Source organism: Oncorhynchus nerka, linkage group LG19, assembly GCF_034236695.1.
Source record: "Oncorhynchus nerka isolate Pitt River linkage group LG19, Oner_Uvic_2.0, whole genome shotgun sequence".
NCBI lineage: Eukaryota > Metazoa > Chordata > Actinopteri > Salmoniformes > Salmonidae > Oncorhynchus > Oncorhynchus nerka.
In genome coordinates this window covers 34,980,201-35,000,148 of record NC_088414.1, presented here as the reverse complement: position 1 = coordinate 35,000,148, position 19,948 = coordinate 34,980,201, and the positions used below count along the sequence as shown (strand labels likewise).

The following is a 19,948-nucleotide window of genomic DNA, read 5'->3' as shown; positions in this document are numbered from 1 at the left end:
AGGATGTGGGACATCAGTTTATAAAGCCTGTGGCCTTTTTCCCATTGAACTGTCATTGCTGAAGAGAGAGTCCCACTTGCGCTCCGTTTAAGTTTGAAAGAACACAACGTTAGTCAGCTGTTAGCAAGATCTTCAGCAGAAAAAAATCCAGGGAGAGTAAAAAGGCAATCAGGGTAAGTACTGAGTATCCCACTGAGATACTACTCTAGTCATGAACACCTTGTAATGCTATACATTTTTCATGCATAACTCTACATCATTTATTCTTCTTGGCAAGTTGTTGTTCCGCTTTCTTCCGCTTGTGTCGGTTGATCTCCTCCATCTGCAAGCCATGAGCCATTTTCCTGAAACATACATTGGAGAGGTAAAGCAAATGCCACACATGGGAACTCAAGACCAGAGCTGGCCAACCCTCCTCATAATGCACTGCATGTATCCACTTTACGTTGTCAGAGGCTGCATTTACACAGGCGGCACAATTCTGATATTTTTTCCACTTATTGGACTTTTGACCAATCACATCAGATCTTTTAACGTCAGCTCTTTTTCAGAACTGATCTGATTGGTCAAAAGACCAATTAGTGAAACAAAATATCAGAATTGGGCTGCCTGTTTTAACACAGCCTTTGTAACTCTTTTTGATCTGCTGGTAAAGTGCAGTTTGTATACAAATCAGTTCATGATACATACACTATATATACAAAGGTATGTGAACATACCCTTCAAACTAGTAGATTAGGCTGTTTCAGCCACACCCGTTACTGACAGCTGTATTAAATCGAGCACACAGCCATGCGATCTCCATAGACAAACATTGGCAGTAGAATAGCCTTACTGAAGAGGTCAGGGACTTTCAACATGACATAGGATGCAACCTTTCCAACAAGTCAGTTCATCACATTTATTCCCTGCTTGAGCTGTCCCGGCAGCTGTAAGTGCTGTTATTGTGAAGTGGAAACGTCTAGGAGCAACAACGGCTCAGCCGCGAAGTAGTCAGACAAACAAGCTCACAAAATAGGACCACCAAGTGCTGAAGTGTGCAGCTCGTCTGTCCTTGGTTGCAACACTCACTACCGAGTTCCAAACAGCACAATAACTGCGCAATGCCAAGCGTCGGTTGGAGTGGTGTAAAGCTCGCCGCCATTGGACTCTGGAGCAGTGGAAAAGCATTCTCTGGAGTGATGAATCATGCTTCACCATCTGGCAGTCCGACGACGAATCTGGGTTAGGAGGATGCCAGGAGAACGCTACCTGCCCAAATGCATAGTGCCAACTGTAAAGTTAGGTGGAGGAGGAATAATGTTCTGGGGTTGTTTTTCATGGTTCGGGCTCTGCCCATTAGTTCCAGTGAAGGGAAATCTTAATGCTACAGCATACAATGACATTCTAGACGATTCTGTGCTTCCAACTTTGTGGCAGCAGTTTGAGGAAGGCCATTTCCTGTTTCAGCATGACAATGCCCCCATGCACAAAGCGAGGTCTTTACAGAAATAGTTTGTTGAGATCGGTGTGGAAGAACTTGACTGGCCTGCACAGAGCCCTGACCTCAACCCCATCGAACACCTTTGGGATGAATTGGAACGCCGAATGCGGGCCTAATCGCCCAACATCAATGCCCAACCTCACTAATGCTGTTGTGGCTGAATGGAAGCAAGTCCCCAACATCTAGTGGAAAGCCTTCCCAGAAGAGTGGAGGCTATTATAGCAGCAAAGTGGGGACCAACTCCATATTAATGCCCATGATTTTGCAATGAGATGTTCGACAAGCAGGTGTCCACACATTTTGGTCATTTAGTGTAGTTTGATACCTGCAGGATCACGGTCACTTGAAACAAAGATAATCATTCCTTTTTCAGGACTTAGCTTTGACTTTCCTTACCCTGACTTAAGCTCAGGTGGCACAGGCAGGGGTTTGGTGAAACTGTCCCTTCCAACCAGCCAATAGGTCTCCTCCATTCCTTTCCCCTGTGGAGACATGAGACATCCAAGGTCATTATTATCACAGATAAGTCACTAAAACAGTATTCAGTTGTCCATTTTATGATTTACTTTGAGGGTAATATAAATGCCAGAGAGTGGGAGCACAAAGCTGACCTTGAGCTCTGTCTTTCCACGAAGTTGAACCTGGTAGCCTTCTCTCAGATCCACCAGGATCTTTGCTGTGCTATGGCTCAAATGGATTCGGTATGCTGCAAACAATATGGTAGGAAAAATCTTATTTTGGGAGTCTGGTATAAAGCGCTTACTAAAACGCAGCCTAGAATTGCTTAATCTTTTAGCCATATTTGGCTCTTTGGTGGCAGGTCTTACGCATTCCTGTGGATTCCATCCTGGAGGCAGTGTTGACTGTGTCACCAAACAGACAGTACCTGGGCATGGTGAGGCCTACCACCCCAGCAACACATGGGCCTACACACACACACACACACACACACACACACACACACACACACACACACACACACAGCACTGGTGACATGCCTGTTCCTAGGGGACATTTCATATCAACGCTGTCAGAAAAATATAAACGCACTGGGAAGTTCATGGCAGTTTGACTGTTTATGATGTTTGACATCAGTATAGTTTGTGGTGTTGATTTCAAAATTCTTCCATTTTGTTCATACGGGGGTCTTTAAAATGGAGCCCTGACCTGAGTGCAGTCCAATGCGTATGCGAACAGGTACATCCGGCATGTGTCTCATCTTGAAGGTGCCAACAGCACTCAGGATGTCCAGGGCCATGCTGGATATCTCTGCAGCATGACGGTCTCCATTGGGAACAGGTAGGCCGGACGCCACCATGTATGCATCTCCTATTGTCTCCACCTACAATCGAAGAGGAAATATCTTCAGTAGGTTACAAAGGTGCACAAGAAGACACACTAAGTCATTAATTCAAGACTAAGCAAAAGGCTTACCTTGTATACATCATGATTGCCAATGATGGCATCAAATAGAGTATATAGGTCATTGAGGAGGTCCACCACTTCGATAGGCTCGCTGTTGGCAGAGATTGTGGTAAAACCTACTATGTCGCTGAAGTAAAGTGTTACATTTTCAAAATGCTCTGGTTCCACAGTACCGCCAACCTTCAGGACGTCTGCAACAGATCTGCAAACAGAGAAGAAATACCATTTAGGGCTCTCGTCGTTGGAAACTGTATACTTTGTTTGATGAGAAACATTTGTACATTCTAGTCAGTATCTTTGAGTGTATGTGTAATTGTCTGTTATTCACGGAGGCAGCATCTGAGTGAGTAGTTTCTCAGTCTTCAGTTTCTCTATCTCCAACTCCTCGGTCCTCTCTCTGATCAGCTCCTCCAGGTTAGAGGAGTACTGCTCCAGCATCCGCAGCATGGAGTCTATAATGTTGGTCTTCCTCCCTTTGTTGATGTTCTTAAACTGGGATTGATGGGGGATGTGTTAAAGGTGAAGTCGAATGATGCTTTTATATCCCCCAGTCAAACTTATACAGACAAAAGGTTCCCTTATATTAGTCTATTTTTTAATTTATTTTTCAAAGACACTGATTGTGAGTGGTCTGTTTGATGTCTCAGTCTAAGGTACCTGGTCAAAGATGTCATTGAAGTGCGGCCGCCTATCTGCCTGTTCGTTCCAGCACTGTTTCATCAGCTGGATACACTCCAAGGGGGCGTGGTCTGGTGATACCACAGGGCGGCACAGTGGTGGAGAACTCCTCACCTTCTGGATGACATCTGACAGACCGGAGCAGACACTCTGAGTTACCCCACCAAGACCAAGCTACAGTATCTACTACTGACATTTTCTTTTGCACATTTTAGTCATTGAGCAACTTACAGTAGTTAGTGTATGCATTTTTGTCATTTCTCCCCGTGGGGAATCAAACCCACAACCTTGGTGTTGCAAGCACCATGCTCTACCACCTGAACCACAAGGAGGACCAACAGACAGCACTGGGACCATGCATGCAACAGACGTTATTTATGTATACGCATTCAAATGAAGCCTGAATCACCCACCCATCCCCTATTAAACCACCCTGTTAAACCACACACCCTATTCAACCACATCCCTATTAAACCACACCCCTATTAAACCACATCCTATTAAACCACACCCCTATTAAACCACACCCCCATTGAACCACACCCCTATTAAACCACACCCCTATTAAACCACACCCCTATTAAACCACACCGTTGAAACTGTCTCTTCTACTTTGTTGTTTTAAATTGTGTTTGGGGTTGTGATTGGATGAGTGATCCACACCTTCAGCAGACAGGTCCAGCATACAGAAGGGAGGTCCCCGCAGCACCACCTCCTGCATGATGATGGCGAAGCTGTAGACGTCCCCTAGCTGGGTGCCGCACAGCCCTGGGTGAGGGCTCCGTAGGATCTCAGGGGCCGTCCACAGCAGCTCTGCACAACCACAAAGGCAAGTAGGCACGCACACACACAGACATATACAGTTGAAGTCAGAAGTTTACATACACTTAAGTTGGAGTCATTAAAACTTTTTTTTCAGCCACTCCACAAATTTCTTGCTAACAAACTATAGTTTTGGCAAGTCAGTTAGGACATCTACTTTGTGCATGTCACAAGTAATTTTTCCAACAATTGTTTACAGACAGATTATTTAACTTTAAATTCACTGTATCAAAATTCCAGTGGGTCAGAAGTTCACATACACTAAGTTGACTTTGTGCCTTTAAACAGCTTGGAAAATTCCAGAAAATGTCAAGCTTTGGAAGCTTCTGATAGGCTAATTGACATAATTTGAGTCAATTGGAGGTGCACCTGTGGATGTATTTCAAACTCTGTGCCTCGTTGCCTTGACATCATAGGAAAATCAAAAGAAATCAGCCAAGACCTCAGGAAAAAATTGTAGACCTCCACAAGTCTGGCTCATCCTTGGGAGCAATTTCCAAACCCCTGAAGGTACCACGTTCATCTGTACAAACAATAGTACGCAAGTATAAACACCATGGGAACACACAGCCGTCATTCCGCTCAGGAAGGAGACGCGTCCTTTCTCCTCGAGATGAACGTACTTTGGTCCGAAAAGTGCAAATCAATCCCAGAACGACAGCAAAGAACCTTGTGAAGATGCTGGAGGAAACAGGTACAAAAGTATCTATATCCACAGTAAAATGAGTCCTATATCGACATAACCTGAAAGGCCCTCAGCAAAAAAGAAGCCATTGCTCCAAAACCGCCATAAAAAAGTCAGACTACGGTTTGCAACTGCACATGGGGACAAAGATCATACTTTTTTTTAGAAATGTGCTCTGGTCCGATGAAACAAAAATAGAACTGTTTGGCCATAATGACCATCGTTATGATTGGAGGAAAAAGGGGGTGGCTTGCAAGCCGGAAAACACCATCCCAAAGTACAGCTTGCTGGTTATACACTCTATCGGCAGGACAGAACAGTAGCCTCTGGAAAGACACGGGGCGGGGTCCAATGCATTTATGTGAACAACAGTTGGTGTACGATATCTAAGGAAGTCTCAAGGTCCGCCTGAAGTAGAGTATCTCACGATAAGCTGTAGACCACACTATCTACCTAGAGAGTTTTCATCTGTATTTTTCGTATCTGTCTACATACCACCACAGACCGAGGCAGGCACTAAAACCGCGCTCAATGAGCTGTATTCCGCAAACAGGAAGACGCTCATCCAGAGGTGGCGCTCCTAGTGGCTGGGGACTTTAATGCGGGGAAACTTAAATCAGTTTTACCTCATTTCTATCAGCGTGTTTAATGTGCAACCAGAGGGGGAAAAAATTCTAGACCACATTTACTCCACACACACACGCGTACAAAGCTCTCCCTCACCCTCCATTTGGCAAATCTGATCATAACTCTATCCTCCTGATTCCTGCATTCAAGCAAAAATTCAAACAGAAAGCACCAGTGACTCGGTCTATAAAAAAGTGGTCAGATGAAGCAGATGCTAAACTACGGGACTGTTTTGCTAGCACAGACTGGAATATATTCCGGGATTCTTCCAATGGCATTGAGGAGTACACCACATCAGTCACTGGCTATATCAATAAGTGCATCGAAGACGTCGTCCCTACAGTGACTGTACGTACACACCCCAACCAGAAGCCATGGATTACAGTCAACATTCACACTGAGGTAAAGGGTAGAGCTGCCGGTTTCAAGGAGCAGTACTCTAACACGGAAGCGTATAAGAAATCCTACTATGCCCTCCGACAAACCATCAGACAGGCAAAGTGTCAATACAGGAATAAGATTGAATCGTACTACACCAGCTCTGACAATCGTTGGATATGGCAGGGCTTGCAAACTATTACAGACTACAAAGGGAAGCACAGCTGAGAGCTGCCCAGTGACACAAATATACCAGACGAGCTAAATAACTTCTATGCTCGCCTCAAGGCAAGTAACACTGAAACATGCATGAGAGCATCAGCTGTTCCAGATGACTGTGTGATCACGCTCTCCGCAGCCGATGTGAGTAAGACCTTTAAACAGGTTAACATTCACAAGGCCGCTGGGCCAGACGGATTACCAGGATGTGTAATCCCAGAATGTATTGACCAACTGGCAAGTGTCTTCACTGATATTTTCTCCCTGTCTGAGTCTGTAATACCAACATGTTTCAAGCAGACCACCATAGTCCCTGTGCCCTTGAACACTAAGGTAACCTGCCTATATGACTACCAACATCTGTAGCCATGAAGTGCTTTGAAAGGCTGGCCATGGCTCACATCAACACCATTATCCCAGAAACCCTAGACCCACTCCAATTTGCATACCGTACAAGCAGATCCACAGATGATGCAATCTCTATTGCACTCCTCACTGCCATTTCCACACTGCCCTTTCCCATTGACAGCTTCCAACACCATAGTGCCCTCAAAGCCCATCAATAAGCTAAGGACCCTGGGACTACACACCTCCCTCTGCAACTGGGTCCTGGACTTCCTGACAGGTCACCTCCAGGTGATAAGGGTAGGTAACAACACATCCGCCACGCTGATCCTCAACACGGGGGCCCCTTAGGGGTGCGTGCTCAGACCCCTCCTTTTCTCCCTGTTCACTCATGACTGCACGGTCAGGCATGACTCCAACACCATCATTAAGTGCTGATGACATAACAGTGGTAGGCCTGATCACCAACAACGATGATACAACCTATAGGGTGAAGGTCAGAGACCTGACCGTATGTGTCACGCCCTGACCATAGAGAGCCTTTTTATTCTCTATTTTGGTGTGACTAGAGTGGGTGATCTAGTGCATTTATTTCTATGTTGGCCTGGTATGGTTCCCAATCAGAGGCAGTTGTTTATCGTTGTCTCTGATTGGGGATCATATTTAGGCAGCCATTTCCCCACTGTGTTTTGTGGGATCTTGTTTCTGTGTAGTTGCCTGTTCAGCACTGCTTGAGCTTCACATTGTCACGCCATGGCCATAGAGAGGCTTTTATTCTCTATTTTGGTTTGGCCAGGGTGTGACTAGGGTGGGCATGCTAGTTTCTTTATTTCTATGTTTTCTGGTTCTATGTTTTGGCCGGGTATGGTTCTCAATCAGGGACAGCTGTCTATCGTTGTCTCTGATTGGGAATCATACGTAGGCAGCCTGTTTTTCCCCCTTAGTTGTGGGTAGGTGACTGTATTAGTGGCCTGTATAGCCCTAGTCAGCTTCACGTTCGTTTCTTGCTTTATTAAACATGTGGAACCCAAATCACGCTGCACGATGGTCTGAGTATATTTCCAGTTCGTACAACAATCGTGACAGAAGATCCCACCACAACAGGACCAAGCAGCGTGCCCGGGAAGAGACGGTATCCTGGGCTTGGTAGGAGATAAAGGAGGATAAGACATCCTGGACTTGGGAGGAAATTATGACTGGAGACGAAAGCCTTCTGTGGAAGCAGACGCAGAGAGAGAAGGGAGGACAGCGACGATGCCGGGGTTCGCGGCCACAGTGTAAGCCCAAAAGACAGCCAGAAAATGTTTTTGGGGGGCACACGGTGTGGTCGGTGGAGCCGAGGAATGAGCCAGAGACCGTCAGGGAGTCGAAGGAGGAACTTGACGAAAGTTTCCCGGAGAGAGGTTGTGGCGATGTGTGTGCTACAGAACGGGCAGCTGAGGAGCGTGACACCAGTCTAGTGTCATCTGCACCAGTTTCACGCAACTGGCCTCCAGTGCGCCTCCCCAGTCCGGTACGTCCTGTGTTTCCTCCACGTACTCGCCCTGAAGTGTGTGTCACTGTTCTGGTACAATTTGTGCCGGCCCTACGCACCAGGTCTCCAGTGCGCCTCCACAGCCCAGTACGTCCTGCACCAGCTCCCCGCACTCGTAGTGCGAAGTGTGTCATTGTTCCAGTACAATTTGTGCCGGTTCTACGCACCAGGTCTCCAGTGCGCCTCCACGGCCGAGTACGTCCTGCACCAGCTCCCCGCACTCGTAGTGTGAAGTGTGTCATTGTTCCAGTACAATTTGTGCCGGTTCTACGCACCAGGTCTCCAGTGCGCCTCCACAGCCCAGTACGTCCTGTGCTAGCTCCCCGCACTCACCCTACGGAGTGTGTCATCGTTCCGGCACCATCTGTGCCAGCTTTACGCACCAGGTCTCTAGTGCGCCTCCACAGCCCAGTACGTCCTGTGTCTGCTCCCCGCACTCGCCCTCCCCGCAATCACGCTGCACACTGGTCTGAGTATATTTCCAATTCGTATTACGATCGTGACAGTATGGTGCAATGACAACAACTTCTCCTTCAGTGTGATCAAGACAAAGGAGATGATTGTGGACTACATGAAAAGGAGGACCAACCACGCCTCCATTTTCATCGACGGGGCTGTAGTGGAGCAGGTTGAGAGCTTCAAGTTCCTTAGCATTCACATCACCAAAAAACAAACATGGTCCAAGCACACCAAGACAGTGGTGAACAGGGCACGACAAAACCTTTTACCCCTCAGGAGGATGAAAAGATTTGGCATGGGTCCTCAGATCCTCAAAAGGTTTTACAGCTGCACCATAGAGAGCATCCTGACTGGTTGCATCACTGCCTGGTATGGCAACTGTTGGCCTCCGACCGCAAGGCACTACAGAGGGTAGTGCGTACAGCCCAGTACATCACCGGGGCCACGCTTCTTGCCACCTAGGACCTCTATATCAGGCGGTGTCAGATGAAGGCCCCAAAAAGGATCAAAGACTCCAGCTACCCTAGTCATAGACTGTTCTCTCTGCTACCGCACGGCAAGCGGTACCGGAGTACCAAGTCTAGGTCCAAGAGGCTTTCAAACAGCTTCTACCCCCAAGCCATAAGACTCCTGAACAGCTAATTAAATGGCTACCCAGACTATTTTCATTGCCCCCCCCCCCCCCCCCCCACACACACACACGCTGCTGTTACTCTCTGTTATTATCTATGCATAACCACTTTAATAACTCTACCTACAGTGGCTTGCGAAAGTATTCACCCCCTTGGGATTTTTCCTGTTTTGTTGCCTCCTGTCTCTATAAACTTGGTACATCTAGCCCCTGGGATTTTTGCTCTTTCTTCAAGGCAAAACTGCTCCAGCTCCTTCAAGTTGTATGGGTTCCCCTGGTGTACAGCAATCTTTAAGTCATACCACAGATTCTCAATTAGATTGAGGTCTGGGCTTTGACTAGGCCATTCCAAGACATTTAAATGTTTAAATGTTTCCCCTTAAACCACTCAAATGTTGCTTTAGCAGTAAGCTTAGGGTCATTGTCCTGCTGGAAGGTAAAACCTCTATCCCAGTCTCACATCTTTGGAAGACTGAAACAGGTTTCCCTCAACAATTTCCCTGTATTTAACGCCATTCCTTCAATTCTGACCAGTTTCCCAGTCCCTGCCGATGAAAAACATCGGGATGTTGTTCTCGGAGTGATGAGAGGTGTTGGGTTTGCGCCATACTTTTCGTTTTCCTTGATGGCCAAAAAGCTCAATTTTAGTCTCATCTGACCAGAGTACCTTCTTCCATATGCTTGGGGAGTCTCCCACGTGCCTTTTGGCGAACACCAACACGTGTTTGCACATTTTTTTCTTTATTAAGCAATGTTTTTTTTCTGGTCACTCTTCCGTAAAGCCCAGCTCTGTGGAGTGTACGGTTTAAAGTGGTCCTATGGACAGATACTCCAATCTCCGCTGTGGAGCTTTACAGCTCCTTCAGGGTAATCTTTGGTCCCTTTGTTGCCTCTCTGATTAATGCCCTCCTTGCCTGGTCTGTGAGTTTTGGTGGGCAGCCCTCTCTTGGCAGGTTTGCTGTGGTGCCATATTCTTTCCATTTTTGAATTATGGATTTAATGGTGCTCCGTGGGATGTTAAACATTTTGGATATGTTTTTATAATCCATGCCTGATCTGTACTTGTCCACAATGTTGTCCCTGTTTGGAGAGCTCATTGGTCTTCATGGTGCCGCTTGCTTGGTGGTGCCCTTTACTTGCTGGTGTTGCAGACTCTGGGGCCTTTCAGAACAGGTGTATATATACTGAGATCATGTGACAGATGATGTGACACTTAGATTGCACACAAATTGACTTTATTTAACTAATTAAGTGACTTCTGAAGGTAATTGGTTGCACCAGGTCTTATTTAGGGGCTTCATAGCAAAGGGGTGAATACATATGCACACACCACTTTTCCGTTAAATTTTAATTTTAAATTTTTTGAAACAAGTCATTTTTTTCCCTTTCACTTCACCAATTTGGACTATTTTGTGTATGTCTATTGCATGAAATCCAAATAAAAATAAATTTAAATTACAGGTTGTAATGAAACAATATAGGAAAAATGCCAAGGGGGTGAATACTTTTGCAAGGCACTGTACATGTACATAATTATCCTCAATTACCTCAACACCGGTGCCGCCGCACATTGACACATTGGCTCTGTACTGGTATATAGCCCCACTATTGTTATTTACTGCTGCTCTTTAATTATTTGTTATTCTTATCTCTTACTTTTTATGTTTTATTTTTGGGGGTATTTTCTTAAAACTGCATTGTTGGTTAAAGGCTTGTAAGTAAGCATTTCACAGTAAGGTCTACCTGTTGTATTTGGCACATGTGACAAATTAAATTTGATTTGATTTGAGTGGTCTTAACACCCACCTTCTGCGGAAGGATCTTCATATGGGAATCTTTGTGCCATCAAAATCTTGTTGTAGCCGTAGTCTGTGAGCTTGAGCACAAAGCGGCCATCCACTACGCAGTTCCGAGACTTGAGTCGTCCATGACAAACCCCTCGGTGGTGGAGGTACTTCATGCCCTGTGGAAGACAGAAACAAGTCGTGTTGGTGTCATGTCAGAGAGAAAGGTAGCTCACCGTGAGTTGGGCATTAAATGAACTTTGGGACCTAAACTCTAACAAATCTGTAATGTAAAATGATTAAAGCACATTGTGGCAGCTGCAGGTCTTCCTATAGGAATAGTGTAACTGTATGTCTCTGAGGGGATTGTGGCCACACCCCACTACTAGTGGTTACCTTGATAAGGTCCAATAACAGGGAGGTCTTAAACATCCAGTCCAGCTTAACGTCACTATTGCTTAGCAAGTCCTGCAAGCTGCTACGTGAGCAATACTCTGTCATGATGCCGAAAACACCACAGTCAAAGAAAAACCCCAGGAAGAGGTTGACGTTCTCGTGTCGTATGTCCTTCATCTGAAAGAACAGAGCCGTGACAATGGGCTCATTTGAATTGACAACAGAGATACATTAGTTATAGTCAAACGGATTTCTCATCATCAAATCTTCTTACATCGTAACTGGCAGTATATTTTACAGTAGAACCTCACCAACTCAAAGACGTCACTGGTCTGGGGAGTTATGGCTTTAAAGTTTCCAGACGGGAGTCTTTTCATCCAAGCCCAGTCTCCCTGTAAAAAGGTACGTGTTTGATAGTTCTGAATCAACTTTCAGACAAGCCTCAGAACTCCCTGAACCATTCTTAGAAGAGAGACTCCTGCCCCCCGTTACCTCAAAGATGGCTATGTTGGAGTTTGCATAGGTTGCCGGGGTGACGGTGGAGTCAAAGGGAGTAGAGAGGCTCTGACGATCTGTGTCTGAGAGTTTCCTACGCATATCACCCACTTTGCTCTCATCTAAACTTAGCTTCTGAAACATGGAGAGAAAAACATAGGTTATTGACAAAACCACTCGTCATGCTGCAAAGATATAAAAATATATATATATATATTTTCAATTGCATGTGTTGTCCAACCAAAAGTATGTGGACACCTGCTCTTTGAACATCTCATTCCAAAATCATGGACATTAATATGGAGTTGTTCCCCCCTTCGCCTCTATAACAGCCCTTCACTCTTCTGGGAAGGCTTTCCACTAGATGTTGAAACATTGCTGGACTTGCTTCCATTCAGTCACAAGAGCATTAGTGAAGTCGGGCATTGATGTTGGGCAATTAGGCCTGGCACGCAGTTTGCGTTCCAATTCATCCCAAATGTGTTCTATGGGGTTGAGATCAGGGCCCTCTGCCGGGCAGTCAAGTTCTTCCACACTGATCTCAATTTCTGTATGGATCTCACTTTGTGCACAGGTGCATTGTCATGCTGAAACAGGAAAGGGCCTTCCCCAAGCTGTTGCCAAAATGTTGGAGGCACAGAATCGTCTAGAATGTTATTGTATGCTGTAGCGTTAAGATTTCCCTTCAGACCATTATTCCTCCTCCACCAAACTTTATAGTTGGCAATATTCATTTGGGCAGGTAGCGTTCTCCTGGCATCCGCCAAACCCAGATTCGTCCGTCATACTGCCAGATGGTGATGCGTGATTCATCACTCCAGAGAACACGTTCCCACTGCTCCAGAGTCCAATGGCGGTGGCAGTGGCTGAAATAGCCAAATCCACTAAGTTGAAGGTGTGTCCACATACTTATGGCCATATGCTGTATATCAATCATTATGTGGGAACTTAAATATGACCCCATTGGATCTTCCAGACACTGTCAGTTAGGGGATCTGACCTTATTACTGAGTGAGGGGTTGATGAAGATCACATCTGCCAGGGTTAGCATGATCTTGTCAGGACCCCTGACTAAACTAATCTGGTTGATACGCCTCCTAAAAGTGAAAGGTGGAAGGAGGGGTGTAGAGGGAGGGGAGAGGAGGGGTGCAGAGGGAGGGGAGAGGAGGGGTGCAGAGGGGAGAGGGAGGGGTGAAGGAGGAGTGAGGAAGGAGTGAGGGAGGAGTGCCATCAGCAGTAGTTCAGAAGGTACCTAAAGGTCTGTGAAGACATATTGAGAAATGTTGCTGCTATTACCAGCTGATATAAACTTGAGTCATACAAATGTAGAAAATAGCAAACAAGAATATGTGGAAAGCACTGTACAGTATTATAAACTGGGTGGTTCGAGCCCTGAATGCTAATTGGCTGAAATCTGTGGTATACCACTGGTATGACAAAAACATTTTTTTTACTCTTCTAATTATGTTGGTCACCAGTTTATAATAGCAATAATGCACCTCAGGGGTTTATGGTATATGGCCAATATACCACGGCTAAGGGCTGTATCCTGGCACTCCGCGTTGCGTCATGCATAAGAACAGCCCCTTAGCCATGCACACCCCCTCAGGCCTTATTGTTTAAATAGAATACCTTATACAGTAGTAGAGTCCACTTGAGAAGATAATAGTCAAAATGATACACAGGAAGACTATGATAAGATGGAATGGATCCACTCCTCCTAAAACAAAGCATATCATAGTAGAACATCATATAATGAATCACACCTGATTTAAAAAGATACCTAGCTTATCACAGACTATGTCAACATACCACCACACCCTGATCTAATTCTCTGTTCCACTTTCCTCTAGAGAAAGATGTCCTCTTTATGAACAGATGGTAACTGTTCCCCTCCTGTTTGCTGGTGTGTGTGCACATGCGTACTTGCCTGTGTGTGAGCGCGCGTAAGTGCAGTGTGTGAGTGTGTGTTTTCATCTGTCTGCATTTAGCCCCCCTACCATCATTTGTCATTTAGTACAATTTGCTGTGTTCTCACCTCCTGTGCATAAGGTGCCTGGAATGAACCAGCAGCTAGAGTCTGGGCTGGGCTGGACACCCCCTGGGAAGTGGATGCTGCGGCCCAGAGACATCACCATCCTAGCCTCCAGGTCCACACAGTGGGTGGGCAGCAGAGGCCAGGACTGCCCATCTGTGTCCAGCACCACATACTTCAACAAGCTGGCCCCGGAACCGTTGGTGCGGACACGCTGGCTGAAACCATAGAAAGCCATGTTCCTGGAGTGGCGCACCAGGTTGGCTCCAGACCTCCACTCCCCAGCATCACGAACATTCTGCAGAGCGTTAGCCATGAAGAGGATCGAGCTGTAGATGGTACCAAACAGAGGAGAAATCTGGAAAAAATGAAATAAGAACATAACGATATTTAGTCAGATATGTTTACGTAGTCTGTCCACAAGATATTCGTGTTACACAAATGCAAATATACAAAACCATGGACACTATAATGGCCTGATAGGATATAGCCAAAAAACTATGGACACTATAATGGCCTGATAGGATTTAGCCCCAAACCATGGACACGATAATGGCCTGATAGGATTTAGCCCCAAACCATGGACACTATAATGGCCTGATAGGATTTAGCCCAAAACCATGGACACTATAATGGCCTGATAGGATTTAGCCCAAAACCATGGACATAATGCCCTGATAGGATTTTGTCCAAAAACATGGACACTATAATGGCCTGATAGGATTTAGCCCCAAACTATGCCTATGCATGTAAGCCCCAGTTGTCCTCAGCTCATTCAGTTGTACCTGGTGGAGCTTGATGTGTCTGGGAACCCCCCCAACATTCACAGTCTTCTGGTAGGCCTTGTAGAATGAGTTCTCCTCTGAGTCCATGGTGACGGTCAGGACAGCGTCGTATGCTCTCCGCAGCTTGCCGTTGTTGATGAGGGCTGGGTAGCGGACATCCCTGTAGGGCAGGCTGTAGAGCAGTGTGTCGTAGGGGATGAACACCAGGGAACCGTCCGTCAGGTGCATGTCCAGAGCAGTCTCCAACAGCAACCTCTGGATGTGTCCTCCAATCAGCACAGAGTGCATGCAGAGGATCACCACTGATTATGGTAAACACAAATGACTATGAGACATGATGTTAATAGTAGTAATAGTAGTAATAGTAGTAGTAGTAGTAGTAATAGTAATAGTAATAGTAGTAATGGTAATAGTAAGAGTAGTAGTAAAAGTAATAGTAGTAATAGTAGTAGTAGCAGTAATAGTAGTAGTAGTAGTAATAGTAGTAGTAGCAGTAATAGTAGTAGTAGCAGTAATAGTAGTAGTAGTAGTAATAGTAGTAATAGTAGTAGTAGTAGTAGCAGTAATAGTAATAGTAGTAATAGTAATAGAAGTAGTAGTAGTAGTAAAAGTAATAGTAGTAATAGTAGTAGTAGCAGTAATAGTAGTAATAGTAGTAGTAGTAGTAAAGGTAATAGTAGTAATAGTAGTAGTAATAGTAGTAACAGTAATAGTAGTAGTAGTGGTAAAAGTAATAGTAGTAATGGTAGTAGTTGTGGTAATAGTAGTAGTAGCAGTAATATTAATAGTATTCATGGTAATACTAGTAATAGTAGTAGTAGTAATAGCAGTAGTAGGAGTAATAGTAGTAATAGTGATAGTAGTAATAGTAGTAATAGTAGTAGTAGTAATAGTAGTAGCAGTAATAGTTGTAATAGCAGTAGTAGTAGTAGTACTAGTAGTAGTAGTAGTAATAGTAGTAGTAGCAGTAGTAGTAGTAATTCTAGTAATAGTAGTAGTAGTAGTAGTAGTAATAGTAGTAGTAGCAGTAGTAGTAGTAGTAGTAGTAGTAGTAGTAGTAATAGTAGTAATAGTAATAGTAGTAGTGATAGTAATAGTGGTAATATTAGTAGCAGTAGTAAAAGTAATAGTAGTAATAGTATCAGTAGTAGTAGCAGTAATAGTATTAATAGTAGTAGTAGTAGTAATACTGATAGTAGTAGTAATAGTAGTAGTAATAGTAATAATAATAATATTAGTAGTAATAGTAGCAGTAATAGTTGTTGCAGTAGTAGCAGCAGTAGTGGTAGTAGTAGTAGTAGTAATTGTAATAGCAGTAATCGTAATAGTAGTAATAGTAGTAGTAGTAGTAGAAGTAGTACCAGTAGCAGTCGTCATAGTAATAGTAATAGTAGTAGTAGAAGCAGCAGCAGCAGGATCAGTAGCAGTAGCAGTAGCAGCAGCAATAGCAGTAGAAGTAGCAGCAGAGCAGCAGCAGCTGCAGTAGAAGTAGCAGCAGTAGCAGTAGCAGCAGTTGCAGCAGCAGCAGCAGTTGCAGCAGAGCAGCAGCAGCAGTAGAAGTAGCAGCAGCAGCAGCAGCAGCAATAGCAGCAGTAGCAGTAGTAGTAGTGGCAGTAGTGGTAGTAGTAGTTGTAGCAGTAGCAGTCGTAGCAGTGGCAGCAGTAGCAGTTGCAGCAGCAGCAGTAGTAGCAGTTGCAGCAGAGCAGCAGCAGCAGTAGAAGTAGCAGCAGCAGCAGCAGCAGCAATATCAGCAGTAGCAGTAGCAGTAGTAGCAGTGGCAGTAGTAGTAGTAGTAGTAGTAGTTGTAGCAGTAGCAGTAGTAGCAGTGGCAGCAGTAGCAGTAGCAGCAGTTGCAGCAGCAGCAGCAGTAACAGTTGCAGCAGAGCAGAAGCAGCAGTAGAAGTAGAAGTAGCAGCAGCAGCAGCAATAGCAGCAGTAGCAGTAGTAGCAGTGGCAGTAGTAGTAGTAGTAGCAGTAGCAGTAGTAGCAGTGGCAGTAGTAGCAGTAGCAGTAGCAGTAGTAGTAGCAGTAGCAGCAGTAGCAGCAGTAGCAGTAGCAGTGGCAGTAGTAGTAGTAATAGTAATAGTAGTAATAGTAGTAGTACAAGCAGTAGTATTAATAGTAGTGGTAGTAGTAATAATAGTAGTAGTAGTAGTAATAGTAATAGTAGTAATAGTAGTAGAATAGTAGTAGAAGCAGCAGCAGCAGGATCAGTAGCAGTAGCAGCAGCAGTAGGATCAGTAGCAGTAGCAGCAGCAATAGCAGTAGCAGTAGCAGCAGAGCAGCAGCAGCTGCAGTAGAAGTAGCAGCAGTAGCAGTTGCAGCAGTTGCAGCAGCAGCAGTAGCAGTTGCAGCAGAGCAGCAGCAGCAGTAGAAGTAGCAGCAATAGCAGCAGCAGCAGCAATAGCAGCAGTAGCAGTAGCAGTAGTAGCAGTGGCAGTAGTAGTAGTAGCAGTAGCAGTAGCAGTAGTAGTAGTAGTAGTAGCAGTAGCAGCAGTAGCAGTAGTAGCAGTAGCAGTAGTAGCAGTAGCGGCAGTAGCAGTAGTAGCAGTGGCAGTAGTAGTAGCAGCAGTAGAAGTAGTGGCAGTAGTAGTAGCAGTAGTAGTAGTAGTAGTAGCAGTAGAAGTAGTAGTAGCAGTAGTAGTAGTAGTAGTAGCAGTAGAAGTAGCAGCAGCAGCAGTAGTAGCAGTAGTAGCAGCAGCAGTAGTAGCAGTGGCAGTAGTAGTAGCAGTAGTAGTAGCAGTAGCAGTAGCAGTAGTAGCAGCAGCAGTAGTAGCAGCAGCAGTAGAAGCAGCAGCAGCAGTAGCAGCAGCAGCAGTAGCAGTAGCAGCAGAGCAGCAGCAGCAGCAGTAGCAGCAGAGCAGCAGAGCAGTAGCAGCAGCAATAGCAGGAGCAGTAGTAGCAGTAGCAGCAGTAGCAGTAGCAATAGTAGCAATGGCAGTAGTAGTAGCAGCAGTAGCAGTAGTAGTAGTAGCAGTAGCAGTAGCAGTAGCAGTAGCAGTAGTAGTAGCAGCAGCAGCAGCAGTAGCAGCAGCAGCAGAGCAGCAGAGCAGTAGCAGCAACAGCAGCAATAGCAGCAGCAGCAGTAGTAGCAGCAGCAGCAGTAGTAGCAGTAGTATTAGTAGCAACAGTTTTAGTAGTAGCAGTAATAGCAGTAGCAGTAGCAGTAGTAGCAATAGTAGCAGCAGTAGCAGTAGTAGCAGTACCAGCAGCAATAGCAGCAGCAGTAGCAGCAGTTGCAGCAGCAGCAGTAGCAGTTGCAGCAGAGCAGCAGTAGTAGCAGCAGCAGCAGCAGCAATAGCAGCAGTAGCAGTAGCAGTAGCAGTAGTAGCAGTGGCAGTAGTAGTAGTAGTAGTAGCAGTAGCAGTAGTAGCAGTGGCAGTAGTAGCAGTAGTAGTAGCAGTAGTAGCAGTAGCAGTAGTGGCAGTAGTAGTAGCAGTAGTAGTAGTAGTAATAGTAATAGTAGTAATACAAGCAGTAGTATGAATAGTACTGGTAGTAGTAATAATAGTAGTAGTAGTAGTAATAGTAATAGTAGTAATAGTAGTAGTACAAGCAGTAGTATTAATAGTACTGGTAGTAGTAGTAATAGTAGTAGAATAGTAGTAGTAGCAGCAGCAGTAGGATCAGTAGCAGTAGCAGCAGCAATAGCAGTAGCAGTAGCAGCAGAGCAGCAGCAGCAGTAGAAGTAGAAGTAGCAGCAGCAGCAGCAGCAATAGCAGCAGTAGCAGTAGCAGTAGTAGCAGTGGCAGTAGTAGTAGTAGTAGTAGTAGTAGCAGTAGCAGTAGTAGCAGTGGCAGTAGTAGCAGTAGCAGTAGCAGTAGCAGTAGTAGTAGCAGTAGCAGCAGTAGCAGTAGTAGCAGTAGCAGTGGCAGTAGTAGTAGTAGCAGTAGCAGTAGCAGTAGTAGTAGCAGTAGCAGTAGCAGTAGCAGTAGTAGTAGCAGTAGCAGCAGTAGCAGCAGTAGCAGCAGCAATAGCAGTAGCAGCAGAGCAGCAGCAGCTGCAGTAGAGGTAGCAGCAGTAGCAGTAGCAGTAGCAGCAGCAATAGCAGTAGCAGCAGCAGCAGAGCAGCAGCAGCTGCAGTAGCAGTTGCAGCAGAGCAGCAGCAGCAGTAGAAGTAGCAGCAGCAGCAGCAGCTGCAGTAGAGGTAGCAGCAGTAGCAGCAGCAGTTGCAGCAGCAGCAGCAGTAGCAGTTGCAGCAGTAGCAGTGGCAGTAGTAGTAGCAGTAGTAGTAGTAGCAGTAGCAGTGGCAGTAGTAGCAGTGGCAGTAGTAGCAGTAGCAGTAGCAGTAGCAGTAGCAGTAGTAGTAGCAGTAGCAGCAGTAGCAGTAGTAGCAGTAGCAGTGGCAGTAGTAGTAGCAGTAGTAGTAGCAGTAGCAGTTGCAGCAGTAGCAGTGGCAGTAGTAGCAGTAGCAGTAGCAGTAGCAGTAGCAGTAGTAGTAGCAGTAGCAGCAGTAGCAGTAGTAGCAGTAGCAGTGGCAGTAGTAGTAGCAGTAGTAGTAGCAGTGGCAGTAGTAGTAGCAGTAGTAGTAGTAGTAATAGTAATAGTAGTAATAGTAGTAGTACAAGCAGTAGTGTTAATAGTAGTGGTAGTAGTAATAATAGTAGTAGTAGTAGTAGTAGTAGTAGTAATAGTAATAGTAGTAATAGTAGTAGAATAGTAGTAGAAGCAGCAGCAGCAGGATCAGTAGCAGTAGCAGCAGCAGCAGGATCAGTAGCAGTAGCAGCAGCAATAGCAGTAGCAGTAGCAGCAGAGCAGCAGCAGCTGCGGTAGCAGCAGCAGTAGCAGTAGCAGCAGCAGCAGTTGCAGCAGTTGCAGCAGCAGCAGCAGTTGCAGCAGAGCAGCAGCAGCAGTAGAAGTAGAAGTAGCAGCAGCAGCAGCAATAGCAGCAGTAGCAGTAGCAGTAGTAGCAGTGGCAGTAGTAGTAGTAGTAGTAGTAGCAGTGGCAGTAGTAGCAGTAGTAGCAGTAGTAGCAGTAGCAGCAGTAGCAGTAGCAGTAGTAGCAGTGGCAGTAGTAGTAGCAGTAGAAGTAGCAGCAGCAGCAGTAGTAGCAGTAGCAGCAGTAGCAGTAGCAGTAGTAGCAGTGGCAGTAGTAGCAGTAGCAGTAGTAGCAGTGGCAGTAGTAGTAGCAGTAGAAGTAGCAGCAGCAGCAGTAGTAGCAGTAGCA

General features: G+C 45.5%; 2 protein-coding genes across 2 annotated transcripts in view; one reads left to right on the top strand and one right to left on the bottom strand.

The window, feature by feature from the left end:
* Positions 1-255: 255 nt before the first annotated feature.
* The window catches only part of LOC115101465 (retinal guanylyl cyclase 2-like), a 26,452-nt gene continuing 6,759 nt past the window's right edge, over positions 256-19,948 (bottom strand). Inside the window, exons 3-19 of the mRNA XM_029620969.2 lie at positions 14,782-15,083; positions 14,000-14,354; positions 13,594-13,681; positions 12,962-13,058; positions 11,959-12,096; positions 11,778-11,858; positions 11,467-11,643; positions 11,093-11,249; positions 4,250-4,399; positions 3,566-3,714; positions 3,237-3,400; positions 2,918-3,110; positions 2,651-2,825; positions 2,311-2,409; positions 2,095-2,189; positions 1,880-1,965; positions 256-344 (exon numbers count right to left, since the gene is read on the bottom strand). Coding sequence (XP_029476829.1) covers positions 257-344; positions 1,880-1,965; positions 2,095-2,189; positions 2,311-2,409; positions 2,651-2,825; positions 2,918-3,110; positions 3,237-3,400; positions 3,566-3,714; positions 4,250-4,399; positions 11,093-11,249; positions 11,467-11,643; positions 11,778-11,858; positions 11,959-12,096; positions 12,962-13,058; positions 13,594-13,681; positions 14,000-14,354; positions 14,782-15,083 — 2,594 coding nt within the window. The 3' untranslated portion in view covers position 256. The remainder of the gene's footprint in view (positions 345-1,879; positions 1,966-2,094; positions 2,190-2,310; positions 2,410-2,650; positions 2,826-2,917; positions 3,111-3,236; positions 3,401-3,565; positions 3,715-4,249; positions 4,400-11,092; positions 11,250-11,466; positions 11,644-11,777; positions 11,859-11,958; positions 12,097-12,961; positions 13,059-13,593; positions 13,682-13,999; positions 14,355-14,781; positions 15,084-19,948) is intronic.
* Positions 16,770-17,267, top strand: LOC135562370 (uncharacterized protein DDB_G0271670-like; the record flags this gene model as incomplete). Its single annotated transcript, XM_065004593.1, has 2 exons — positions 16,770-16,877; positions 17,166-17,267. Coding segments are annotated over 2 exons (210 nt in total), but the record flags the coding sequence as incomplete, so codon positions are not given.